The following is a 26,703-nucleotide window of genomic DNA, read 5'->3' as shown; positions in this document are numbered from 1 at the left end:
GCACTTCCGCGCGGCTCGGCCCCACACTGACTCCGCCACACTCTGGTTCCGCCCTCCAGCCGGAAGGCCGAGGGCTTCCGGCGCACGGGATATCAACGGGGCCCCCTTGGCTTCGAACCTGGTACGTGAGCCGGTGGCTTTCTCTCTAAAGTGGGGCGTCGTTCACACCCCGCGTGCTGCCCGTAGCCTGCGTTCGGAGCCTCGGTGCCAAGCTGAGTGGTCCCTTGGGAAGCCCCCGACCCACCCCCGCACCTCCGCCGTCCCCCTAGGACTCACGCCCTTCGGCCCTACCCCTCCCCCCCTCAGCTCACACACACCTCTCCATAGCACCCTCCCACGCTCCCCCCCCATATCATCCCACACCTCCCCACTCCCCCTCACCCTATAGCACCCTACACCTCCCTCTCCCCCCATCCTGTACAACCCCACCCCGCCTCACAACTCACCGTATTCTTCCTCCACCTCCTCACCCGCGCCCCAACCCGGTTTCATTATTAATGGCCCCTTCCCGACTACAGGTCCTAATTTCCTACCTGCTGTTCCATTCTGGCAGGCCTGCCTCTAGGACTTCCTATTATATTCCTTCATTTTTGTATCTTTCTTATGGTAAAATGTAAATCCCCTTAAATTTTTCAGTGAGTTTCACAAAATAAAATGATGTGAGGTCTGTATGTGTTTTTATAGAATTTATTGCCACTTTCAATTACTGATTTGTGTTCTTTTAAACTTTGACCACAGGCTCCTTTTTAAACATTTTTAAAGGGCATGTTGTTCTGAAAATGAGTTTGGTGCTTAGAAATCTGCAACGAGCTGTCCCCATCAGGAGAGCGCCTCTTCGCAAGAAGTTGGAGATTGTGAGGAGTATATTAGGGGTGCAGAAATTTGACCTGGCGATCATCTGTGTTGACAACGAGAGTATTCAGCACATTAATAAAATCTACAGAGAGAAAAATCTGCCAACAGATGTGCTTTCCTTTCCATTTCATGAGGTAAAAAGTATTCTCCTCTTGTCTGGCCCACCTTCTGGTGTAAATACTCTGATTTTTAAGTTTTATTTTGGAGACTTTAAAATAGGTGTACCTGGGTGGCTTAGTCTGTTAAGAGTCCAACTCTTGATTTTGGCTCAGGTCAAGATTTCGCCATGTGGAGACTGCTTGGGATTCTCTCTCTCTCTCTCTGCCCCTCCCCTGCTCTCACTCTAAGTGAATAAATAAATAAACTTGAAAAAAAAAAAAGAGAGAGAACTTTAAAATATACACATGAGGGGAACCTGGGCGGCTCAGTCAGTTAAGTGTCTGGCTCTTTGTTTTGGCTCAAGTCATGATCTCATGGGTCTGTGAGTTAGGGTCCCTCTTTGGGCACTGTGCTGACAGCATGAGTCTGCTTGGGATTCTCCTCTCTCTCTGTCTCCCTCTCTCTCTCTGCCCCTCCCCTGCTTGCACTCTCTCTCAAAATCATAACCATTTAAAAAAAAAAAAAAAGTGTACACATGAGTAGAGTGCAGCGTGACCAGCCCCTATTGACCAATACCCATCACCCAGGGAGAAAAAGCGATTGGTGCCATCCTTCAGAAGACCGTCAGTGAGTTTGAAGGGGAGTGAGTGCTTCTGCAGCTGTGTGATTCAGTAACAAGTATGGTAGGGTTGAAAAATTTTAATAACACTGAAATTTTCACTGAAAATGTAAAATAACACTGAAGAAATATTTTCTTCTTTTTTTAAGTGTTTATTTTTGAGAGAGAGAATACGAGTATGGGAGGGGCAGAGAGAGAGGGAGACACAGAATTCAAAGAGGCTCCAGGCCCCGAGCTGTCAGCACCGAGCCAGATGAGGGGCTCAAACCCACGAACCGTGAGATCATGACCTCAGCCAAAGTTGGACGCTTAACCAACTGAGCCACCCAGGTGCCCCCGAAAAAATATTTTCAACAATAAAAGATCGTGATTAGGTTATGAGCTGCATCATGAAATGACTCATTCAAAGCCATTATTAGTAGCAGCATCCAGACCTTTTTGGAAAGCAATTTGGCAATATACTCCAAGAGCATTTGAAACATATGTGTTCTCTTTAATCCACTAGTGTCACATTTAAGGATGGTAAAGCAAGAAAAGGAAGAAGACAAAATGTTATAAAAATTTTAAATGTTGATTTTTTTTCCTGATGGGGAGGAAACACCCTAAATACCCATCCACACGTGACTAGCTTAGTGTGAACAGGCCTCAGATTAATAGACTGGGGGTTTTTTGGTTTTATGTAGGAAGATGTGGAAGATTGTTTAGGACAAAATAACAAACAGAACAGAAATACAAAATTGGACTGATGTGGATTTGTGTGATTGTGCACTCGAAAGGATGAAAGAAGGAAAGTAACTCCTTTAACAAGGTGGAAAAGATGTGGGAATGTTGGGGTTCAGAGCTGACGGCCAAGAAAGAATTCTTGAGGCATCTTTGGTGCAAAAAAGGTAGTTTTGTTAAAGCACAGGGACAGGACCCGTGGGCAAGAGGAGCTGCACTGGGGTTGTGAGGAGTCACTGATTCTACACTTTCAAGTCAGGAGAGGGTCAGGGACAGGGGAAACCTCCAAGGAAATTTGGAAACAAGGTTTCCAGAGCCCCGAGGGGGTTAGCTATTGTAAGAAGAAGTTAATTTACTTCTGTCTTGTAAAACCTTACTTACGAGACCCTTCAAATATATATCAGGGGACCATATGCTTGGAGGATGATGGCTAACCTATATCTCGGGGACTAGAGATGAAGGAAGTTTCCAAAGGAATTTCCTTTTTTTTTTTTTTTAACGTTTATTTATTTTTGAGAGACAGAGTACAAGCGGGAGAAGGGCAGAGAAAGAGGAAGACACAGAATCCAAAGCAGGCTCCAGGCTCTGGGCTGTCAGCACAGAGCCCGATGCAGGGCTCAAACTCACGAGCCGCGAGATCATGATCTGAGCTAAGTCAGACGCTTAACAAACTGAGGCATCCGGGCCCCCCTCTAAAGGAGTTTCTATATGTTTAAAGAAGGCTTACAGGATTCTGGGGGGGTCAGGCTAAGGTTGCCTTTTGCCCCTAGCAAAGTGTCATCATGGAGGCAGCTGAGCTCATAGAGGAAAGTCACTCTGCCTGTTTCAAGGGACTGTCAATGGGCTGTAAGTTGTAAGGAAATTTTTTTTTTGCCTTTGTTCTCCACATCAGAAACATCTGAAGTCACTCGTAAACAGTGGCTCTACTGTGGTTCCCCCACTCCTCACCTGCCTTGGGACTGATGAGTAGGGGTCTTCCAGAATGAAATGTGTAGGCCTGTTGTCGGGTTAGTGTTCCTGAGGTCGTGCTCTCAGAATCTGTCTTTCCTCATTTATAGAATGTAAAAGCAGGTGAACTTCCCCAGCCTGAGTTTCCAGATGACTACAATTTGGGTGACGTTTTCCTAGGAGTGGAGTATATCTTCCAGCAATGCAAAGGGAATGAGGATTACTATGATGTCCTTACCGTAAGTGGGAATGAGTGCTGGCCCCTGATGCCACAGCCGTGTCCTTTGCCCGGGCCTGGGAAGAGGTCATGGGTGGGACGCCGGCACCCGCACTGCCTCCCGTGTGGGACAAGGATTACTGGGGGAGGGAGACCTACGAGTAGGGGCTGTACCCTCTCTCGTCATCTGGCAGAGAGAGGGAAGAGCCTAAGCCGAGCAGTGTTGGGTGAGAGGAGAGGACAGGAAACATGTCGGAAGCTCCCGGAAACAGCCTTGTTTTTCCCTTTTACCTCTGGAGCTCAGCAGGCTGTGTAGCTAACTCAGACCTACTGAATAAGCTCCTTACAGAACTGTCAAAGTAGATGGGATTGTAGCCTCTAGGACCTTCTGGATCCCACTCTCCTCAGCTGGATGCAAAAGAAAGGAGGGGTGGTTCTGCAGAGCGATCGTATTTTAACTTCCTCATGGATTCGATTGAGGTGTTTTTCTTTGACCAGACAGCCCCTGAATTATCTCTAGGGGATCCTGGAGCTTCTGTGTGACTTGAAGCAGAGCTTCCCAGCAAGAGCCATTGTGACAGGTGTTGGGGGCCTGCTTTCTGGGGTGGGGGTGGACTTTCTGGGAGCAGGAGCCCTGGCACAGACAGGACTGCTCAGCATGGGGTTCGGCTCCAGGGTCTCTGCGGCCGGCAGCCATGCACCCCACAGGCCGCGGTGGGCACCCGCTTGCGGCACCCCCTGCCACACCCCAGAGATCCAGTGCCTGCAGGGGAGGGCCGGCCCGCCGCTCCCACCACCCTCATCCCCCCACGACAGGGCTAGGCCGGCCACTCTCCTCCTGGCCGGCACTCCACTGCACGTAGGCACCCCTCACAGCCCCAGGTACCCTCCACCCCTGGGTTCCTAACCGCCCACCACGCATGGGCCGAGTTCTCCCTGCCTTCCCTGCTCCTCCTTCTCTGGCACATGGCCTGCTCGTGATCAGTCCGTGAAACAGCTTTTTAATTTTTCTGACAGGTGACTGCCACCCATGGGCTCTGTCACCTGCTGGGCTTCACACACAGCACGGAGGCTGAATGGCAGAAGGTAGGTGCTGTCCTCCAGTCCTCCACCATATGCACAAGAGGGCACACCAAGAACCGGGGCTGCCTAGCTATCTCCTGCAGTCAAGTATGAAGACCAGATTTGGAAAACAAAACCAAACAAAACACAAAGGCAGTAAATTAAGGAATTTTATAAAGGCCTATTTCACAAAAAAAGACTAGCAGTGTTTAAAATATCGGGCTCCCCCAATGCTACTAACTGTATTACTTATTCACTGTTGAAAGGAATGACTGAATAGAGAGACCAAATTCTGAAAGTTCTATAAAACTCTAATGGCTTAAAGTTAAAAAATCTTTACAAGAGAAATTGTGATGTTATTGATCAGTTGGGAACTCAAATCATGCAGGCGTCTGATAGGGACCTATCGGGTGAAGTTACTTAGCCATTTGTATCCTTCAGAAGTGCCAGTGTATCTACCCCACGTATAAGGTTGTGTGCTGGTATATGTACATGTTGTTTTTAATAAGCTCACATTATATTTGTAGTCAAATAATTGGGTTCTCTGGAAGGCATCAAAAAACTTTTTCAATTAACAAGAGTCCTTGATGCAGTTGTCCTCACATCCAGTCTATCTCAGGCTGGGTCGCCTGTGGCCACACCCCTCCAAGTCATAGACTGACCCTGATGAGACCCCTTCGCCCCCCTCTGGCAGCATCTTGGAAAGTCCATGTCGTCACCGCCAGCAGGGACCCCAGCCCTCCTGGGACTTCCTCACCCCCCCCCCCCCCCCCCGCAAGCACTGACCACCCTTTCCCCCAGGAGGGGCTGTCCTCATGTGTCCCCCTCCCACATTTCCTGGGCCCAACTGACTTGTCTGGCCAGTTCTGCAATTCCAAATAGGGACTCATCTTCTTTTACCCAGGGCTACTACTTCAGCCCCTGGCCCCCAGTCCCTCCTGCTGTCCCCACCCGTCACCCCACAGGCAGCATGTCCATACTCCCTGTGCAGCGCTGGGTGAAGGTGAGCGGAACCAGGTCCTGCACTTTGAATCTGGGAGAGTCCACACAGCAGAGGCTCCTCATGCCACAGCCATGGGGATGGGCTTCCCCCAGAGGGCACCCCTGGGGCCAGGCCATGAGGCAGTCCACAGTCACTTTCCGTTCCCTTCTTTCAGATGTACCAGAAGGAAAAGCAGGTTCTCGAGGAGCTGAACCGGCGCACCGGGACCAGTCTCCAGCCCCTAAGTAGGGGCCTCTTCTGACTGCTGGAAGCCCAAGATGTGAGTGGCACCTGAGGGACTCTCCAGCACACAGGGACACCACGTGGAGGGCAGATGGACCCTTACCTTCGGGCCCTGAGGACCAGGCACGCCACCAAACTGAGGGCTCTGCTGGTTGCTACTGCCCCGTGGGGCTGCAGAAGTGACTAAGTATAAAAAGTAATGTCCATTCATGTCTTCATTTGGAAGCCCGCAGACATGTTATTTTCAGTATTGCAGATAAGATAGTTCTAAACTCTTAGAATGGAGAGGTGGAGCACAGGAACTTCATCCGCCTGGGGTTCTGCCTTAGGCGAGAGGCATTCCTCTCTCCTGCCTGTGCAGCCTGCGCAGGAAAATCAACCAGGCAGCCCAGGGCGGGCATGCCCCTCACCCTCCTTCCTACGGGAACCCTGTTGGATTCGGTCCCCACTTACCCCTCGAGAGTGCTGTGACCTGGTACCTTCATGAGGGGAGACACAAGGCTGACCCTTATGGTGGCCGCAAGGCCCAGGACCACCTCAGTCACGTGACCCACCGCAGCCATCTCCCACCCGTCCCATCTCGTGAGGTGGTTGCAGCCCCGGCTCGGAGCTTTGCCTGTGGACTCTACCTAAGGCCTCTTTCCTGACATGACAGGAGCTCTCGAGCCCTGTTGGCCCCGTTCACCCGCTGAGTGAAGTTAAGTGTCTCCTGGCTCCGGGGGAGCCCTGAGCTCCAACTGCCACATCCCATCCTCTTTCCTGTGTTTCTTGCCTTGTCCTCTGAATATTAAACCCAGGAGGCAGCACAGACCTTCACCCAGAGCTGCTCATGGGCCCGGGGCATCATGGGAGCAGACCATGGGCTGCTGGCTGAGCCAGCCCGGGCCTCCATCACTCGGACCTCCCAGGTACCGGTGTTGGCAGCGGCACCGTGACCTCTGCAGAGGCCGTGGCAATAAAACAGCCTCTCGGGGACTCTGGCCCCAAAACCAGGGATACTACAATTCTGAGAATTTGGTTTCTCCCATGAATCCATCTCAAAAGGTGAAAATGCATTTCCCACTGGATCTGCCATGTCTCCACTTGGACTTTCCCCAGGCGCTCAGGGACACAGAGGTGGGCTCATGGTGTTCCTGAGTGCTCATGGGCTCTGCGCAGCCTGCCTGTAGCCAGGGAAGCTGGTTCTCGGTGGAAAGTCGAACAGCAAAGACCAAAGATGACCCCACAAAGCTCTTGGCGTTACGGTTCTTTTTAAGAGAAGGAAGGGGTCCTGAGACCTGCCTGTCCTGTCAGCAGGCATTTCGGATGCTCCCCTGTCTTCCATTACAGCCAACCCCCATGCATCTCTGGTCACGTGGGGCTCAGGAGATCTGCCAGGGATTGGGCCTCAGAACAGAACTGCTGAGGGCTGGGGGTGAGGGATCCAGCTTTGTCAGGCAATGCCTAGTGCTTCCCAGGGGCCTGGTCACTCGTCCCCCCTGCAGCCCATAGCAATGACCTTGGCGTCCAGACCCCAGCCCCCATGCACCCAGACTCCCCACCCCCGTCACGTGTGCACTGAGGCTGGCCTGCATCTGTCCTGTCAGCAGTGACCGGCTTTTCATTGGCGTCCCCTCCACTGTGAAGTATTGGTTTTTCTTTTTTATTGATTCAGAGGGGTTTTTATATATCATTGAAAACAATAGGGAATGTATGCCAGTGTCCTTCTGATCTAAATCTGAGAAAAGGCTGCCCCATCCAGCCATGGAGCTGTGTCTTGGCTGTCTCATTCCCCTGGACACTTCTGCCCGCCCTTGAGCTGGCCACAGTGCCCTGATTCCAGAGCTTCTGCAAACCCAGCCTCTGCCAGGACAGGCCCTTCTTCCTGCTCCAGGGGTCCCTTGGGTTCTTCAGCCCTTTACTCTCCCGTGTGGTCTCCAGATTCAGCTCCTGAGCGCCAGGAAACACTGGAGTCTCGATTAGAGGCACAGTAAGTCTGCAGAGCAGCTGGGACATTCAGGCTCCAGGCCAGGCCTACATGGTATCTCGTTTCACAGGTCTTCGACTTCTCAGCACCCCACACCAAGGGGCAGGAGGGCACGGCCATGAGAACAAAATGGTTTCTTCACTCATACGTCTTCTGACATGAAGTGCTAGGAGTCTGTGCAGACCCCACAGGTTAAGGGTTCAGTCCCACAGCACTGCCCCCACTTTGGAGCAGGGTATACACGCCTCTGTCCGCCTCTACCACAGATCAGGGGACTGCGGGGGTTTGGGGCTCTGGACAGAAGTGGGGGTGAAGACCAAACCTGTAGCTCTTACAGCACACAGTCAAGTTCTGCACCGCCAGCCTCCACCCCGTGCCCCAGGCACTTGGAACTCAGACCCCCCTCCCAGGCAGGTTTGTAGCAGTGTCAGAAGTTGTGACTGCTTCCATGTTCACGGCTCTCTTCCAGGGCCTGCTCTGACCTCTTTAGCGTCCCCAGGTCGGCCTGCGCAGAACCAAGGGGACCCCCCCCTCCCGTGAGGGCTGCCTTCACCCCTGTGCCCCACATCAACTGTGACCCCACTTGATGCCCAGTGGTGCCTTGCTCTGTCCTGTCACAGCACCTGGACACTCCTCGATGCAGGAAGATGTTTCCTTTATCCCTGTGGACCGAGGGCTCCTGAAACCCTTGTAATTTCTTGGGTGATAGGCATGTCTTCTGTTCTGAGGCAACTCTTAGGGGCTCCTGGGGGGGCCCCGGGCCCCCAGAAAGACCTGCCATGATTGGAAGCTTGTTAACTGTTAGTCCCTTCCTCCCATCCCATTCTCCAGAGAGGGAGAAGGGCTGGAAATGCAGTTAGTCTATCTCGCAGGCACGCCTACGAGAGGAGGCCCCCATAAATCCCAGTAGCGCAGGGTCCCAAGAGCCTCCAAGTGAGTAAACACATCCACGCTGAAAGGGTGACGCACCCCACCTCCACGTGATGGAGGCTCCTGTGCAGGGGACCCTCCCAGACCTGCCCCACCCCCTTATCACATCCTTCAACTGGCAAATGTGTTTCCTGAGTTCTGTGAACAGCTCTGACAAAGTAATCGAACCTGAAGAGGGGGTCATGGGAACCTCTGCTCCCTGACCCAGCAGGTCAGGAGCAGGGACAACTGCACTTGCAGCTGGCGAGGGAGGTGGGGGGCAGTCTCGTGGGACTTCATCCTCATGCAGGTGGACAGTGTCAGAACCGAGTTGGATGGCAGGACATCCTGGTGATGCCGGAGAGGACTGGTAACTAGAAGTGACAGAAGTGCCTGTTCTGTGTGTGAGTAAAGGACATTCACGAGGAAGGACTGGGTTTTCCTCACTCAAGACACAGACAAAACTGAGTTTTTCCAATTTATCAGGCCATCCAAAGACATCCAACTTCTGTTAAACTTCCTCCCTGTATTTAATTAGTAATTGTGTTGAGAAATAAAACCCAATTGTGTTGAGAAAAGCCATGTTAGAAAACATCAACGTTGGGACGCCTGGGTGGCTCAGTCGGTTAAGCGGCCAACTTCAGCTCAGGTCATGATCTCACGGTTCATGTGTTCAAGCCCCATGTCAGGCTCTGTGCTGACAGCTCGGAGCCTGAGCCTGCTTTGGTTTCTGTGTCTCCCTCTCTCTCTGCCCCTCCCCCACTCATGCTCTGTCTCTCTGTCTCTTAAAAATAAACATTAAAAAAATTAATAAAAAAAAAAGTCAACGTGAAAATCAGCAATGGAGTCAGACCTTTAATTGCCTTTCACAAGAGATGCGTGTGCCAGGCACGTGGTGGGGGCCCCTGCCGCCCTCCCGCCCTGGAGGCATCCTGACCACCACGTGGTCATCCCCTTCCCCGGGCCAACATCCCACGAGCCTGCAGGGTCCAAGGAGGCAGGGCTCTCGCTGGTGCAGAACTTGGGGAAAATCGGTTTTCCCAAAAGGGGTAGATGAAAACAGCTGTAACATTTAAATGTGACGTTCATGTGAAAATTATATTAACGTGTCAAGGGAACATCATTCCACCAAGAAAAAAAAGTCACAGAAAATGAAGAAAGACTAAAGGTGACGTTCACACCGGAAGCCCTGACAGAACCAAAAGGAACAAATGCAGAGAAAGCTCCCTTTCCTCAGCCATCTTCGAAAGGAACCACATTCAACTTGGTGTTTGACTTGTAGAAGGAGCCACGCAGACCCTCGTGGAAAGATACTCTCCCACAAGAGATCCCCGACTGCTGTCTGCTTCACTTCTTGAGACTGGCAGGAGCCCTCACCTCGGCCGCTCGTGGCAGGCAGACCTCCCAGTCGTCATCATATTTGACTTGTTTCTGGTATTTCTTCCACAGGAAGGTTTAACGGTTTATGCGGCTAACTGGGCCATCCCTCCTGGTGAAATCCCTGTATTTCCTCGTGCCTGGCAGTCCAGCATCCAGGGCCGAGGCCTCAGGCCTCTGCCGGGCCTCCCCGACCACACCTGCTGGGGAACTGGGACCCTGCTGCTTACCGAGCCCACACGTGGAGTTTCACAGGCCCGGAGCCTGTGTGGGAAGGATGCCATCAGATGCCACCCTAGGAAAGCCAAGATATCGGGGTGCAGTTACTGCCCTGGCCTGGCTTACAGACACCATGCTACAGGTGAGTCGTGCTGCCAGAGCTCAGGTGGGGGTCCCCACAGCCCTGCTCATACTCCCAGCACCACTCCTGCTGGGCTGAACAAATGACCCAGGCCACAAGCAGCTTCCCTGGAGGTGGGCATGGGGTCCATTTTCAACCCTCGACCACCACGGGCTGATCCTGCCAAAGACCCACCTGCCTCCCTCTGGAAGACAGCAGGGCCTTTCCAAATTCCCTGCTACAGCCTACGGACCTGACAAGGACGGGGGTCCCCTGGCTTGTCAGCAGGGGTGGGGAGGTACCACCCAGGCCCTAGGGTACTCCCGCTCCACAGACCCAAGAAGCTGGCCTTGACTTACCCACTAAGGGCTGCCAAGGAGGGGCCGGCCATGTGGTGCAGGAAGCCGGAAGCAGGTGGGGGGATGGTGGCTGAGACCACTGGGGGCCACATGGAGTAACCCGCCGGGGAGGCCTGCAGCCGGGCTGGGGGTGCATAGTGGTGGTGGTGATGCACGGAGGGCGGCTTCTGCCTCTGGGCTCACAGGAGGACAGGGGTAACCCGCTGTGGGTACTCGGCACAGTACACACACTGGCCCGTTTCTACAGGGACAGAGGCTGCTCCCTGGGTCCACCTTTTTCCCTTTGCCTGCTTTCTAACTAAGGGGAGGGGGGGCGGTCAGAGCCCAGGATTGGCATCAAAGAGAAGAAGGGTAGAGGGAGTTGGGGTGGAGGGGTAGAGGAGGGGGATGGAGGAAGAGAAGGAGGGGAGGGCAAGGGGAAGATAGGAAGAAAGAAGGGAAGGGAGGGGAGAAGCCCAGGCTCCAGCAGAGCACACCCGGCTCTACGAGACAGCTTTCTGGGCCCCAAAATGCAGAACTCATCCCGCATCTGGGTGGGACTGGGAGCAGGGGGTATTCACAAGCGGGTCATGGACCCAGGAGTCAGAAATGTGCTTCTCAGAGTTGCACAGATACACAGACTTCCAGAAGAAAAGCCACCCAGGTCCTCTGGCTTTGATTTGGCCTGTCTCCTTTGCCTTGTTGCCCGTCCCCAGCCGAGCCTACCTGTGGGGTGGAATGCAGAGGGGCAGCCTGTGATCTTCCAGAGGGCAGGGCTTTGAGCATCAGGTTTTGCATAATGATCTGGTGCATCTGTGCATTCTGCATCAGCATCATCTCCACCATGTCTGAAGGAGAGGCGGGAGAGGCTCTGTCATTCACATACTGCATGCAGATTCTCAGGCCACTCCTGAGAACAAAGCCTTAGAGCATCCCGTTTGTTGAGACAGATGCAGCTCTCTATCAGCAAGAAGCCCTTTCAGCACAGGTGTCTTTGTGCAGGGCTCGGGGGGGGGGGGGGGGCGTGTTCTGAGGTGTGAAGCTTCTAGGTTGGAGGATGTATGTGCTTTAACATGTACGGGGCGCCTGGGTGGCTCAGTCCGTTAAGCGTCCGACTTCAGCTCAGGTCATGATCTCACGGTCCATGAGTTCAAGCCCCACGTCAGGCTCTGTGCTGACAGCTCGGAGCCTGGAGCCTGCTTCCGATCCTGTGTCTCCCCCTCTCTCTGCCCTTCCCCCACTCATGCTCTGTGTGTGTGTGTGTGTGTGTGTGTGTGTGTGTGTGTCTCAAAAATAAACATTAGAAAAATTAAAAATAAGATAAAATGTTGTCGCACGTGTCCAATTGGGCTCCCGAGAGGCTGCTCCACTTTGCACCCCTCCTACCGGCTTCTTCACGTCCACCTGTGCTGCATGGTGGCCTCCAAAAGGTGTGTCCACATTCTAATCCCCAAGACCTCTGAATGTGACCTTATTTAGAAAAGGGTCTTTAAAAAAAAAAAGGATCTTTGCAGGTGTAATAAGAATCTTGAGATCATCCTGAATTATCCAGGTAGGCACTAAATTCAAGGACAAGTGTTTTCACAAAGAGAGGCAGAGGAGGTTTGAGACAGCAGAGGAGAGGCCACGTGGAGATGAGGCAGAGAAGGGAGCCACGCGGCCAGGCCAGGACTGCCTAGCGCCACTGCTGGATGGACCCTCCCCTGGAACCTCTGGAGGGAGCCTGGACGCGTGGCCACCTGGATTTCAGAATTCTGGTCTCCAGAGTGAGAGAAAGTACATTTCTATTGTTTTAAGCCCCCAGGCCTGTGGTTCTTCTTACAGCCACCCCAAGAAACGAACACATTCACCATTTCTGGATACTATGAAACAGGTGCGTTTTTGTCAGTGTGAGAGATAAACATGAGTTCTTTCACAGCAGCCAGGCCCTAGAAATGAGGCAGCCCCAGGCTCTGTCGGCCTCCCTACAGACAGTGCCAGAAACCGCTCACATTCCCAGTCAAAGCAGAGGGGCCTGGCGGCCTGGGGCGGGGGCTCCTGCAGGCGTGGCAGGACTGGGGTGGGCAGCAGGCAGCAGTCCTTTTGGGCTAGCCAGGCCTCAGTAATCACATGAGCCAATTCCTCAAAATACATCTTTCTCTCTCTCTAGACACATCCTGTTGGTTCTGCTTCTCTGGAGACCCTTGACTGACAGATTTTGCCCCAGGCCTGGGAGCAATGGGGGTGGGGCAGAGACCCAGATTCCCATGGCAACAAAGCTGTGGGAACTCTTATGCCTGCAAGATAAGAAAGTGGAGAAGCTGAGTCTGGCAGCTCCATTCTGGGCAAAGACCCTTGAGGGGACCCACGCGAGTTTGGGCCTGGGCAGCCCCATTCTGAGGCAACAAGCTTCCCACCACCTTCAGGGAAGCTTCCCCAAGCAGCCCTGGGATTCCCTCCCACTGAGGAAAGATTGGAGGAGAAGAGTCCAGAAAGGGCCTCACACCATGTTATTGCCTGAGGATAAGGGACACACATCAGTGTTGCAGGGAGCTAGGGTCTTCACCAATGGCACAGGGCCAAATTGATACCCATGACAAGAGACAACACCAATCCCTAACTCATAGTACACAAAATCTATTCCAGGGGGGTCATAAATCTAAATGAGAAAAGTAAACAAAACTGTGGAAGAACATCTCCATGACCTTTAGTGGGTAAAGATTTCTTAAACAGGACAGAAAAGGCACTAATTCATAAAGGAAAAAGCCTTAAAAACATGTTCATCCAAAGACACGACGAAGAAAGGGAAAGGCAGGCCACAAAAAGACTTAACGTCTGCTTTACATGTATCAAAAAGGATCCATGTTAGAATACATGAGCCAATGAGAGAGGCAGATGACCTGGAAGAAAAATGGGCAAAATACTTGAATGGGCACTTCATAAAAAGGATGTTTACAGCCAATAAATATATGACAAGATAACGTGCAAATTAAAATCAGAATGAGCTACCATGACATGCCCACCATGACATTCCCTCCTATGAAGTGTAAACAGATACTACCACTTTGGAAAACTGTCTGGCAGTATTTCCTAACCCAAACATCTCATCCCTAGGCATGTGCCCCAGAAATGTACATGCCCATTCACTGCAAGATAAGACCGTGTGGTGGCAGCAGCCAGAAAACACTGGAACACCCAACCCCAAAAGAATGGGTCCATAATTTGTGGGATAATAACATGATTGGATAGTGTGGTCAGCTGAATGATAGACCCCCAACAGGTACATATCCTAGTGCCTGGATCCTGTGAGTTGTGTTCCATTACATGGTAAAAGGGATGTTTTTAAGAGTCTCAGGATGGAAGCAATCCAAGCATCCATTGGCAGGCGAAGGCGGTCCATCCATATGATGGAGTATTATTATGATGGAGTATTATTCAGCCTTAAAAAGGAAGGAAATTCTGACATCTGCCACAACACGATAAACCTCAGACATGTTATTCCAGGTGAAATAAGCCAGTCACAGAAGGACAAACGCTCTATGATTCCTCTCATATGAGTAATCCAATTCAAAGAGAGTAGGATGGGGGGGGCTAGGGGCTGGTAGGAAGGGGAAGTGGGGAGTTGTTCAATGGATACAGTTTCAGTTTTGCAAGGTGGAAAGTCCTACAGATCTGTTGCACAACAATGTGAATCTAGTTAACACTACTTAAACATGTAAGATGCTAAGTTTTATGGGGTTTTTTTACAATTATTTATTTTTAATTTTTTTTAACGTTTTTTATTTTGAGACAGAGAGAGATAGAACATGAACGGGGGAGGGTCAGAGAGAGAGGGAGACACAGAATCTATTAAGCAGGCTCCGGGCTCCGAGCTGTCAGCACAGAGCCCAACGCGGGGCTCAAACTCACAGACTGTGAGATCATGACCTGAGCCGAAGTCGGACACCCAACCGACTGAGCCACCCAGGCGCCCCTACAATTTTTTAAATTGATTAATTTTTATGAAAGAATCTTGAGATGAAGAGATTATCCTGTATTATCTGTGTTAGCCCAATGTAATCACAAGGGTCCTCAGAAAGTGTTGAGAGAAGATAACAATCTAGATCTGAATATCCAGTTAAACTGGTATTTAAGAACAAGGGGAAATTTGGGCCCCTGGGTGGCTCAGGCAGTTAAGCATCCATCTGACTCTCGATTTCGGCTCAGGTTGTGATCTGACAGTCAGTCATGGGATGAGGCCCTGTGACGGGCTCCACACTGAGTGTAGAGCCTGCTTGGGATCTGTCTCTCCCCCTCTGCCCCTCCGGGCTCATGCTCTTTCTCAAAAATAAATAAATAAATGTTAAAAAAAAAAAAAGGGGGGGGGGGTAGGGAGAGGATAAAAACATTTGCCAGAAAGCAAACACGGAGGGAGCTTCCAGAGTCTGTTCTAAATGAACTTGGAAAGGATTTCAACATGACAGAAGTCAATTCTAGAAGGGCGGTCTGAGATTCAACAAAAGTAAGTGGAAAGACCAGGTAAGTTCAAACAGTATTTCTGTATGAAATCATGCTAGGGAGTTTTCCCAGAGGACAAATAGAGAGCAGTAACAGCCGAGCCAGAGGAGGGGAGCGACGCTGTTCCCGGTTCCTGTCGCTGGGAGAGAAGGAGCTCAAGAGGCCACTTGCTCAACTTTGTACTAAGGCCCAATAAAGGGAACCAAAAGAAAGGAAAAAAAGCAGAATCAGACCCATAAATGCAGAGAACAGTCTGATGGTTGCCGGAGGGGAGGGGGAGTTGGGGAAAATGGGTGAAGGCAAGAGAGATACAGGCCTCCAGTTATGGGGTGAGTAAGTCATGGGAATAAAAGGCACAGTACAAGGAATACGGTCTATGATATTGCAATTTTTAAAAAGGCCACCAGTTCTCCAAAGTGGTTGTTAGAGTACTTTTGAGAGTTCATATTTTTACATTCAAATACTTGATCTGGTTGAAATTTGTTTTGGTATAAGGAGTTGGAGGACTGACATTAATTTGTCTAAATAGCTAGGCACGTATCACACATTCCATTTTTTACCACTGATTTTTTAAAAAAAAATTTTTTTTAACGTTTATTTATTTTTGAGACAGAGAGAGAGACAGAGCATGAACGGGGGAGGGTCAGAGAGAGGGAGACACAGAATCTGAAACAGGCTCCAGGCTCTGAGCTGTCAGCACAGAGCCCGACACGGGGCTCAAACTCACAGACCACTGAGATCATGACCTGAGCCGAAGTCAGCCGCTTAACTGACTGAGCCACCCAGGCGCCCCTACCACTGATTTTTAATGACACCTTTTCTCTCGGAAGGCATACAGGCATTCGCACACACGTGGTTTTGCTCAGTTTGCCTTTGGAAACTGACAGACTACCAATAAGGTTCATCTGGAAAAACCAGCAAAGAGGGATGGAGAGCCCTAGCAGGACCGCCTCTGAGCGCACAGGCCGGCCGTGCTCAGCAGCTCCTGGGCACCTTCTAGGGGCTGCAGCGTGGACAGCACCCCTGGCTGAGTCACGGGGCAGCCTACGCGTCAGGCCCGGCACACATTACAACCTTGGATGGAGCTACGGTAACGAAACCAGTTCTCTTAGTCACTGGGACAGAATGGAGAACACTGACCAGAGGATTCCACGTGAGGGTCTGCTCCTAGATCCTCATACCATTAGTTGTCAGGGAGGAAGCTTCTGGGGGGTAAGTGTGCTCACTGCTCCATTAGTGATGGGTTCATGGAAATACACGTCTGTTCGCACTCATCAGACTGGACACTTTAAATGTGTGCAATTTGTCATCTCGATAAAGTGGTTTTAATCTCAAATATTTAAAACTCATTTAAAAGGAGAAACAATTTAGCCAAGGTGTTCATATAGCTAATAATCAGATGAGCTGGGATTGGAGCCCCTTCCACTCAGTTCCTGGTTCTTGTTTTCTTCCATTGGCAATATCCATCATATGAGATAACTTTTCTTAAAGTTAAAATTATTTTCATGTTGCTAATATATAACTTCAGTCGAATAGCCAAAAGCTGACCCTAAATGACTATCCTGTTTACAAAAATATTTTTTGTTTCGATAGAGAATTTTGTAAACCCATAACAGTATTAATAGGGAACCCTTACCTTCCTTTTTCAAAAAGTTTTTAATTTTGTTTACATTCAAGTTAGTCAGCATACAGTGTAGTAACGATTTCAGGAGTAGAATCCAGTGATTCATCCCCTACATATAACACCAGTGCTCGTTCCAACAAGTGCCCTCCTTAATGCCCTTTACCTATTTAGCCCATCCCCCCGACTTCCCCTCCAGCAACCCTCAGTTTTTTCTCTGTATCTAAGAGTCTCTTATGGTTTGCCTCCCTCTTTTTATCTTATTTTTCCTTCCCTTCCCATACGTTCATCTGTTTTGTTTCTTAAATTCCATATGAGTGAAATCATATGATATTTGTTTTTCTCTGACTTACTTCACTTAGCATAATACCCTCTAGTTCCATGCACATTATTGCAGGTGGCATGATTTCATTCTTGTTGATAACCGAGTAATACTCCATCGTGTGTGTGTGTGTGTGTGTGTGTGTGTGTGTACCACATCTTCTTTATCCACCACATCTTCTTTATCCATTCATCCATCAATGGACATTTGGGCTCTTTCCATAATTTGGCTATTGTCAATAATGCTGCTAATAACATTGGGGTGAATGTGCCCCTTTGAGTCAGCATTTTTGAATCCTTTGGATAAATACCTGACAGTGAAATTGCTGGGTCATAAGGTTGTTCTATTTTTAATTTTTTGAGAAACCTCCATACTGTTTTCCAGAGAAGCTGTACCAGTTTGCATTCCTGGAACACTTACCTTCCTTAATACTTCCTGACCTTTGAGTGGGGAAGGCCTGGAGAGGGGGAATCTGTGCGATGAGTGGCTGCTGAGGTAGTTGTTGAATAATGGTGGCAGGAGGCTGGGGGACCTAAAAAGAGCCAGATGATTAGTTTCTTAAACTAAACATGCCCTAGGAGAGAGTTCTACAGCATCCACCCACCCACCTAACCATCCATCTCTACCTATCCATCACCTACCCATCCACCTGCCCACCCATCCATTCACCCACAAGTCCACCCACCTAGTTACCTACCATCCACCTGCCCACCCACCCGTCTCTCTACTCTCCCATCCATCACCCACCCATCTGCCCACCACCCATCCATTCATTTATCCATCCATCCAAAAGGAACTTTATCATCTTTTTAAGTAGGCTTCACACACAGCATGGAGTCCAACATGGCGCTTGAATTCACAGCCCTGAGATCAAGACCTGAGCTGAGATCAAGCGTTGGATGCTCAACCAACTGAGCCACCCAGGCACCCCCAAGAGGAACTTAACTGGTTAACCCAACACATTGAATAGATTGCTGAATAGACATTTGAGTCCAGGTATCACATAGGACATGGCGTGTTTTAAATATTTGTATCTAGCCCCAAATTCATATGTTGAAGTTCTAACTTCCAATGTGACCATATTTGGAGATAGCGCCTGTGAAGAGGTATACAAGGTTCAATGAGGTAATAAATGTGAGATCCTAGTCCAATGGGGCTGGTATCCCCAAAAAAGGAGGAAGGGATGGGGCGCCCGGGTGGCTCAGTCGGTTAAGTGGCCAGCTTTGGCTCAGGTCATGATCTCATGGCTCATGAGTTTGAGCCTCGCATCGGGCTCTCATCTGTCAGCACAGAGCCCGCCGCTTCAGATCCTCTGTCACCCCCTCTCTCTGCCCCTGCCCGGCTTGTGCTCACCCTTTCTCAAAAATAAACATTAAACTTTTTTTTTTTTAAAGAGGAAGAAATGCTAGCGAACTCTCTGTCTGCCATGTGACAACAGTGAAATGGCAGCTGTCTGCAAGCCGGAAGAGAACTCTCTCCAGGAACCTGATTGGCTGGCACCTTGATCTTGGACATCCAGACTCCAAAACTGTGAGAAAACAAATTTCTGCTGTTTCAGCTGCCTGGTTTGTGGCACTTTGTTATGGCAGCCCTAGCAGACTAAGACATGGTCTCACGAGCCATGAGATCATGACCTGAGCCAAAGCTGGCCACTTAACCGACTGAGCCACCCGGGCGCCCCATCCCTTCCTCCTTTTTTGAGGATACCAGCCCTTGGGGCGCCTGGGTGGCGCAGTCGGTTGAGCGTCCGACTTCAGCCAGGTCACGATCTCGCGGTCCGTGAGTTCGAGCCCCGCGTCGGGCTCTGGGCTGATGGCTCAGAGCCTGGAGCCTGTTTCCGATTCTGTGTCTCCCTCTCTCTCTGCCCCTCCCCCGTTCATGCTCTGTCTCTCTCTGTCCCCAAAATAAATAAACGTTGAGGATACCAGCCCCATTGGACTAGGATCTCACATTTATTACCTCATTGAACCTTGTATACCTCTTCACAGGCGCTATCTCCAAATATGGTCACATTGGAAGTTAGAACTTCAACATACGAATTTGGGGCTAGATACAAATATTTATAGCACGCCATGTCCTATGTGATACCTGGACTCAATATCTATTTAGCAATTACATGGTTTTTAATGTTCCCCACATTTCCTGTCTTCAGTAGGCTAAGCTAATGACTGTCTGGTTTCATTAATCCTGCCTCAATAGAGGCAGCCACGGAACAGGTCATAAAAATAAGTCCTGGCTTCTCTCTTGAGTTAAAATAAATGTACAATTTCAAGCACACACTAGGTGTTGATCACGCACCAAAGACTTCTATTTTCTATTTTACTCTTTTCCTGCACGAACAAGGCCCTGACCTTGTCCTTTCTTTCCCAGTTCATAGAAATGATGGCATAGAGCAGGGGCTGACAAACATTTTCTGTGGAGGGCCAGAAAATAAATAGTTTTGACTCTATGGGCCATATGGCCTCAGTTGCAAACCACTCAACTCTGCCATCGTATCCTGGAGGCAGCCATAGACAGGCAAGACTGGACCAATGAAACTTCAATATGGGCACTGAGATTTGCATTTCATATCATTTTCATGTGTTACAAACTATTCTTCTTCTTTTGATTTTTCCCCCCAAACATCTAAAAACATAAGACAATTCTTAGCTTACAGGTTGTACAAAAGCAGATGGCAAGCCAACTTTGGCCCATAGCCACGCTTTGCTATCCACCGCAGAGTCTGATGGGACTACGCCTTCATGGCTTGGAGGACATCCTACCTCAGAGTCTCTGAATCCAGCCTCAAGGAAATTCACTGTAACAACCAAAGGCCCCTCCCATCCTCTGCTTGTCCCTGGGGCTGAGACTGAAACATGCAAGCAGGACCGGGCCCTGGTGAAAGGCAGTAAGTGTAAGTGGGTTTGAGTAGGGGGAGGCTCTTGCCCCTACACCCCCACCACCCCACCACTCCCAAAAAGAGGCTCTAGCTGCTGGGACACCTGAAGGCGCAGGCTGAGGATATCTGGAACCTGGACACAGACAGCCCAGGGGCGAAGGGGCCTCTAGGGCCTCCATTAGCACAGGTCTCTCCCTGATCTGAATTGCCCCTTCCCATTTTCTTCCCTCAGCCATGTGCTGCCAGGGTCTTCTTCCAAAGAACAAATGCCCTCCAGGTCATGGACCCAGCCTGCTGGCACCAATAGTCTCCCTGGTCAGCAGGTCCAGACCTTCTCAACTTGGTCCTGCACACCTCCTCGGCCTTCTCTTCTCCCTGAGGCTTTTATGTGTCATGTCCCAGATTTCTGTCCTTTCCCTGCACTCCCCTGCCCTCCAACACATTCCCTTTTGCTGAAGAAAGTCAGTTCCTTTCCTTTGCTTACAACCCAGAGGCCGAATAAAGGTATGAGGTTCCCAAAATTGGACCACTCTTTTACCTTTTTAAATTCTGCCCTTGGAGCATCTGGGTGGCTCACTGGGTGACTCTTGATCTCTGCTCAGTTCATGATCTCATGGTTCTTGGGTTCGAGCCCTGCCTAAGGCTCTGCGCTGCGCCGACAGCATGGATCCTGCTTGGGATTCTCTCTCTCCCTCGCTGGCTGCCCCTCCCCCGCTTGTGTGTGCACTTTCTCTCAAAATAAATAAACTTTAAAATATGTATGTATATATTGGGGCACCTGGCTCAGTCGGTTGAGTTTCTGACTTGGGCTCAGGTCATGATCTGACGGTGCGTGAGTTTGAGCCCCATGTCGGGTTCTGTGCTGACAGCTCAGAGCCTGGAGCCTGCTTTGGATTCTGTGTCTCCCTCTCTCTCTGTCTCACATTCTGTCTCTCCCTCTCTCTCTGTCTCACATTCTGTCTCTCTCTTTCTCAAAAATAAATATTAAAAAAAATTGAATATGTATGTATAAAAAATAAAATTCTGCCCTTGAAATTAGGGTCTTAGGCTCCTCTGGTCATTATGAAATTTTGAGAAAGCGTGGACACACTTCTTCCCCAAATTCAGGGCCCTCCTGATGCTGAATACTTCTGTTCTTGGTGCACAGGTTAGGACCTGGCAGTCAGGAAGGCTGAATGGAGACCCCAGCCTCTCATCTGTAATGAGGGGGATGAGACCACCCCTTCCCCAAAGCCAGTTGTCAGGGCACCTGTGAGGGTTGCACAGAGGAGCCACGGAGGGCCCTGTGCAGTGCCTGGGACATGGGACACGCAGCCACTCTTGGCTCCTAGCCGACCCACCCTCTTCAGAGCCCGTTCATAATGCCGCCAAGGTGGGCCTCGAGGAAGGAGCTGGGCTCTGTAGGCCCCGCATCCTCCCCACGTTGGTTCCGCCCCCGCTTCATCACGAAGACTTACTGAGTGTTGGATAATGTGTGGTGGCTCCAGGGCTGGCGGGGGTGGGGAGACAGCAGGGCGGATGCCCGCCGGGGCCACCTCTGGGGGCAGTGCTGATCCCCAGGCTCCTCCTCTGTTCACCCCGCTCGGGGCTCGGGCTCGGGGCTGGGACACCTCCTCCAGGAGGTGCTGTTCCTGCAACACCAAGGCAGGGCCCGCTGCACCCAGGGAGGGAGTGCCGCAGACACGCAGACACGGAAGGGGGAGACGGGGGAGGGGCGTCCCCACCCCGCCTGGCACAGCAGAGCCCACGCACAGAAGTGTGGTCCTCCATGCGGGGCGGGCCTCAGGGCTGCCCGGCACTGCTGACCTGCCCCACGAAGAGCACGGTCTCTCTGGGACAGGGGCCGGGCTCTGCGCGTGGGGGACACATGACGACAAACCTTCTTGCACGGGGTGGGGAGGGGATAACGCTTCTTTTTAGCTCAGCCTGTCCGTCCGTGTTTTATGAAAAAACATGAACTAGTGTCCAGCTGTGCTTTTCTCCCGGTCAACAGAGTATGTTCTCTCTTTCCAGCGTCACCACAAAGCAGTATTTCATCATAACCGTCCGTGTGGATGCCATTTGCCACTTCCCACGGTCATTCCCTATTGCTGGTGCATTCAGTCTGGAGGAGGCCCTCGGCCGTCCTGAAATCCCACCTCCTGTCGGAACCGGGTCCTCGGCACAGCACTTCCACCGTGGATACGTGCAACCAAAGCAGGGTTTTTCAGCTAACACCCCGACTAGAGAACAGGTGCGCGCATATCTTGCTTTCTCTTCTGTGATTAGGTGCGCAGTCTCCTGGCTGCTCAGGATCCGTCAGTCACCCACCCACAAGTCAACAGACCTCAGGGAACCAGCGTTTCCTCCAGGAAGCCCTCCCTGTGCCTCTGGCCTGGGCCCGGTGGCCCCCAGCTTCAGCCCCAGAGCTCCACGCGGCACAGGACACCGGCCTACCCAGAGTCTCTGCAGAAGGTCTTTCCTCCTCCTCAGAGCACTCAGTACAGCTGCATCCGGCCTGTCCTCATTTCCTGCAGGGAATGATCATCTTATTTCCGGAAATGAGCTGCAAGTCCTCTCGTGCAGGTTTCCACTCGGGGCCCGAGCACTGCATTGCCCCTGTCACAGAGGCTCTGCTGGACACTGGGGAGAGGGGGGAGGCCTCACCGGTCCTGGTAGTGAGCGCAATTGGGCCATGAGTCTGGCCCCCTGCCACCCGGAGCCCCCTGGGGGCCCCCAAGCAGCCTGGAGGCTGGTGTGGTCCACCAAGCCTCAGTAATGTCATCTGCAGCATCCTGAGGGAGGGGTGCCCCTCAAGAGGGCATTCTGAACGAGGTCTGGTGGATCCCAGGCTGGCTCTGGCCATCCTTCCTCTGGCACAGCAGACCTATTCTCCACCCCCACCCTAACCCCCAGTGCAGAGGATGCCTATAGCAGTGTGTCCTCTGAGGGATGGGGGTTCCCCGGGAGTCCCCACTGCCCTGGCCCATTCCAGGGTTCGTTGGTCAGTGACCTGGTTTGGAAATTCCTGTCTGGATTTGAGTCCTGGGCTCTGCCTGCTGCCCTTGGAAGTTGCCTAGAGCCCCACCACCAGAGGGACACATCCACATGATGAAGAGTAGACGATGTTTTTGTAGGGACTCCCTAGCACCTCACCCAGATGTTCCTGAACCTGGACACTGGCACCAGGCAGAGTGGTCCCCTCCCCTGGTTCCTGTGGCCTCACTGTCTGACTATAGGCCAGTGTGGCAGATACACAGGGGTGTCTGGTCTGGGCATTTGAAGGTGTGATGACTTGACGGACAGGCTGAGCCCTGCAAACCACCCAGCCTAGAACAAGCTCAGAGCAACATTGGTCTGATCCACACGTGGCCACTTCTGAGCAGGGCAACCTGGGGCAGATTATCAGATCGCTCTGGGCCTCTATTTCCTTATCTGCAAAATGGGAATGATGAATGTATTCCCTCTTGGGGTTTGTGTGAGGGTGTGATAAGCTATGAGGGTGTGCTCAGCAGAGCACCTGTGTGTGTGTGTGTGTGTGTGTGTGTGTGTGTGTGTTTGTGTGTGTGTGTGTGTGTGTGTCAAAGATGAAAATGAAAGCCTTTCAATTCTGAGTATGAGGGAAAAGTGTAAGGACAGTCTTGCTGTTGTCAGGAGGCGGGAAGGACCTGGGGGGATGTCTCGTGCCTGCCTGTGTGGCCCCAAGCAGCCCGGGGCTCTTACCTGGCACGGAGTGAGGGTCCTCAGAACCCCCTTCCACATTCTCACGCTCTTGCTCCAGTTTCTGTGCCGAAAAGATCAGGACGGAAAGTGTGTGAGTGGACAGGGTCTGCGCTGCATGAGGGGCACCTGCCCCTATGCTCCCGGAATGACCTCCCCACCGAGGGTCCAAAGGGCCCAGTGTCCCACATGGAGGTGACTGGGGACAAGACATGCTGAGCGACAGAGGTGCAGGGCAGGTGGCAAGGGTCACCTTTACTGTCGCAGGGACTGTGCAGGCTACGCTTTCTGTCCAGCACACACACTTTCCACCTTGAAATCTAAGGGCAGGTGCTCTGATATATAGGCCCCCTCCTCTTTAAAGTTTGTTTATTTATTTTGAGGGAGGGTGGGTCAGAGAGAGAGTGGACGAGAGAGAATCCCAAATAGGCTTCATGCTGTCAGAGCAGAGCCTGATGTGGGGCTCGATCTCAAACCACGAGATCACAACCTGAGCCAACATCAAGAGTCGGGTGCTTAACCGACTGAGCCGCCCAGGCACCCCTGTATGGTCCCTTTCCAGCAGCTTTCTGAAGAGCTTGACCTAGGCCAGCTCCGTGTCCCTGACCACCTCTGATCACCTGAGCCCTGGGCTGAGCAGCACAGTCTGGGCCCATGTTGGGGTGACTTCTGCCAGCCCCTCCAAGTTGGCCCATGGGTCCCATGGAAGGAAGGGCACTGAGCTGGGTGCCTGTGAGGGCAGGCTGGCCAGGGACCAACAGAACCTGCAGGGTAGGATAGGGGCTCAGGATGGGTCCCAGGGCCAGCCTATGAGGCTTCGGATCCTGCACCGGTCAGGGCTTGGCTTCTCTCAAACACTAAAGCTGGGAGGCTCTGCAGGGGAGTTCTGTGGGACCCTGGAAATGTTCTGGCCTGGGGGTGCAAACAACCTCCTGGCTGAGAAACTGCCAGAAGAACATAGTTGATTCTGCATAAATGCAGAGAAAAATACCCAAGAAACCATAGTCCTTCATCATGAGGCTGAAAACCATTGCAAAGCATTTTGCTTTGGAAGGAGTATACTCACAGGTATAACTTACCTTGTATATCTGTGCTTCTTTGACAAGTTGTTAAAAACACGATTACCCCGCCTCCCCCGTCTTACCTTCTCTAAGAGTTTTAGGGTCAGTCGGGTCATTGCATCTGCCACTGAGGAGTCCAGCATTCTTGGACTGTAAGAGGAGGGACGCCACCAGGCCCACCTCCCTCCCTGGTTTTCAGGGTATCTAGAAGAAAGAACTGCTCAACTGGACAGAAGCAGCCCCAACCCTGGTGTCTTTGAAGGATTCCTGAGCTGGGCTTGGTTTACCTCCTGGAGACTGGCCTCTGCTGGAGCATGTGAGAGGGTGGCCCCATCCCCTTGGACTACAGCGTCGGGAGCCAACACCGGCATTGCCTTGGCAGTTGCTAGGCAGTGTAGACACAGGAAGGCCCCAGGTTGCTGGGTTTCCACTGAGAGTCCTTCCCAAGCCCCACGGAGGCCCCACGCAGCGGTTACCTATAAACACTGCTAATCTCCAGGTGTAGCCGGGTAGGGCTTATTGGGAAGGCAACGAGCAGTGGCTAAGGCCAGAGGGACAGAGTGAAGTTCTGGGGGGAGGACAGTCCTGATCCACACCCCCCCATGCACTGCCCCCACCCCAGAACTGAGCCCAGAAGAGTATAGGGTAGGGGACAGCTGCATCCTTCCCCATGCGCCACAGGGGCCTACCAACCCCTCATCCGTTGCAGCCTCCTGGAGGCTGGCAAGCCCCCAACCCCTTCTAGGGACCCTCAGAGCCAGATGGGAGTAAAGCCTGGACCAGGTGGGGGCACCTCCTCCCTGCAGATTTCAGGAAATTCTGAGGGGCAGAAGGGGCACAAGGGAGCTGGCCAATGACATGCCTAGGGGGCTTCCCTGGTGGGGGTTCTCGGTGGGTCCACCCCACAGGCACCTAGCCATCACCTGGGAGGACACAGGGTCACGCGGAGCTACCACTGCTCCAGGCGGGAGTGTGATTCCAGCATTGGGGCTGCTCTGCGGGGACCCCCGCCCAGAGAGGGGTGGGAACACCTAGGGACAAGACCCCTGGTCAGGTCAGGAGTTGGTGGCTGGAGTGCATGTCTGGAGGGCTGAGGGTGGGGCGGGATTGCATCCAATAAGGGAAGCCTTTTATAAATGATCCTTCACACAGAAGGCAGGGCATAAAACTGATACAAGCGGCCCTTCATTTGTATGGGCTTTACATCTCAGATTTGCAAATTAATCCACCTGGCTAATGAAGTGGACATAACAGATTTGCTATTGGAGCCCGTGACAGCGATCAGGGGCTGGGGTGAGAATGGAGTATCGGCACACTTACAGCCCCCCTCCTCAATGCAGCTTGTATCAGATGGCAAAAATCTGGCTGAAAGCCCCTTAAATTGCCCATACACTTCAGTATTTATGGTTTTATATGTATCATAACCCTAACATTCAAACAGGAGGTCTGAATGTGCACAAAAACTAACTTACCTAAGCTATTCAAGGTAGCTAGGAGATAATCTCAGTGGTATATATAACACATCCCAGTATGAATTAGTTAAACTGTTTTTAAAAAACTAAAGTTACTTATTTAAAGTCACTTAAAACTTTGATTTACAGAAAAATCAAGAAGATGGTAAATAGCATTCTCACATATGGCTTCCCCTATCATTAACATCTTATATTGGTTTGTTACCCTTTATAACAAACGTTACTTTATTTATACTGGTTTGTTACCCTTTACTACAATCAATGAACCTAGACCGATACATTAACTATGGTCCATACTTCCTTTGATTTCCGTATTTTTTTTTTTTTTTTTTTTTTTTGCCTGACATCCCTTCTCTATTTCAAGACATCATATGACATTTGTCGGCATGTCCCCTTAGACTCCTCTTGCTTTTGACGACCTTGACAGTTTTGAGGAGCACTTGTCAGGCATTTTGTAGGGTGTCCTCTACTCATGGGGTTTGTATGTTTTCTCATGATT

General features: G+C 51.3%; 2 protein-coding genes across 5 annotated transcripts; one reads left to right on the top strand and one right to left on the bottom strand.

The window, feature by feature from the left end:
* The first annotated feature begins 9 nt into the window (after positions 1 to 9).
* Positions 10 to 8,125, top strand: YBEY (ybeY metalloendoribonuclease). 4 transcript variants are annotated; one of them, XM_045501077.1, is made up of 6 exons: positions 10 to 121; positions 739 to 989; positions 3,352 to 3,480; positions 4,476 to 4,544; positions 5,678 to 5,782; positions 7,782 to 8,125. In XM_045501077.1, exons 2-5 carry the CDS (start codon positions 780 to 782, stop codon positions 5,762 to 5,764), a joined length of 495 nt encoding a protein of 164 aa, XP_045357033.1. In that variant the 5' UTR covers positions 10 to 121; positions 739 to 779; the 3' UTR covers positions 5,765 to 5,782; positions 7,782 to 8,125. The 4 variants fall into 4 exon arrangements, with proteins under 4 accessions (XP_045357033.1, XP_045357034.1, XP_045357032.1 ...); XM_045501078.1 differs by lacking the exon at positions 7,782 to 8,125 and adding an exon at positions 3,979 to 4,039; XM_045501076.1 differs by lacking the exon at positions 7,782 to 8,125 and having other exon boundaries at positions 5,678 to 5,963.
* A 305-nt stretch (positions 8,126 to 8,430) lies between these two features.
* Positions 8,431 to 25,057, bottom strand: CC2H21orf58 (chromosome C2 C21orf58 homolog). Its single transcript, XM_045501075.1, has 8 exons — positions 24,816 to 25,057; positions 23,675 to 23,735; positions 22,409 to 22,482; positions 21,430 to 21,603; positions 17,515 to 17,626; positions 11,402 to 11,523; positions 10,697 to 10,869; positions 8,431 to 10,292 (listed from the first exon to the last, which is right to left on the bottom strand). The coding sequence occupies exons 1-8, from the start codon at positions 24,873 to 24,875 to the stop codon at positions 10,247 to 10,249; spliced, it is 822 nt and encodes a 273-aa protein (XP_045357031.1). The 5' UTR covers positions 24,876 to 25,057; the 3' UTR covers positions 8,431 to 10,246.
* Between the last annotated feature and the right edge of the window lie 1,646 nt (positions 25,058 to 26,703).

This window comes from Leopardus geoffroyi, chromosome C2 (genome assembly GCF_018350155.1).
Source record: "Leopardus geoffroyi isolate Oge1 chromosome C2, O.geoffroyi_Oge1_pat1.0, whole genome shotgun sequence".
NCBI classification, from domain to species: domain Eukaryota; kingdom Metazoa; phylum Chordata; class Mammalia; order Carnivora; family Felidae; genus Leopardus; species Leopardus geoffroyi.
This window is presented reverse-complemented; position numbering and strand designations above follow the sequence as displayed.

Coding starts and splice junctions, on each gene's coding strand:
- YBEY (XM_045501077.1), top strand. CDS start 780: ATGAGTTTGGTGCTTAGAAATCTGCAACGAGCTGTCCCCATCAGGAGA. Junction 990..3,351: donor TTTCCTTTCCATTTCATGAG/GTAAAAAGTATT, acceptor CCTCATTTATAG/AATGTAAAAGCAGGTGAACT. Junction 4,545..5,677: donor CGGAGGCTGAATGGCAGAAG/GTAGGTGCTGTC, acceptor CCCTTCTTTCAG/ATGTACCAGAAGGAAAAGCA.
- CC2H21orf58 (XM_045501075.1), bottom strand. CDS start 24,875: ATGCTGGACTCCTCAGTGGCAGATGCAATGACCCGACTGACCCTAAAA. Junction 17,627..21,429: donor CACACATTATCCAACACTCA/GTAAGTCTTCGT, acceptor GGCTCTTTTTAG/GTCCCCCAGCCTCCTGCCAC. Junction 11,524..17,514: donor GTCAGGAAGTATTAAGGAAG/GTAAGTGTTCCA, acceptor CCTCTCCTTCAG/ACATGGTGGAGATGATGCTG.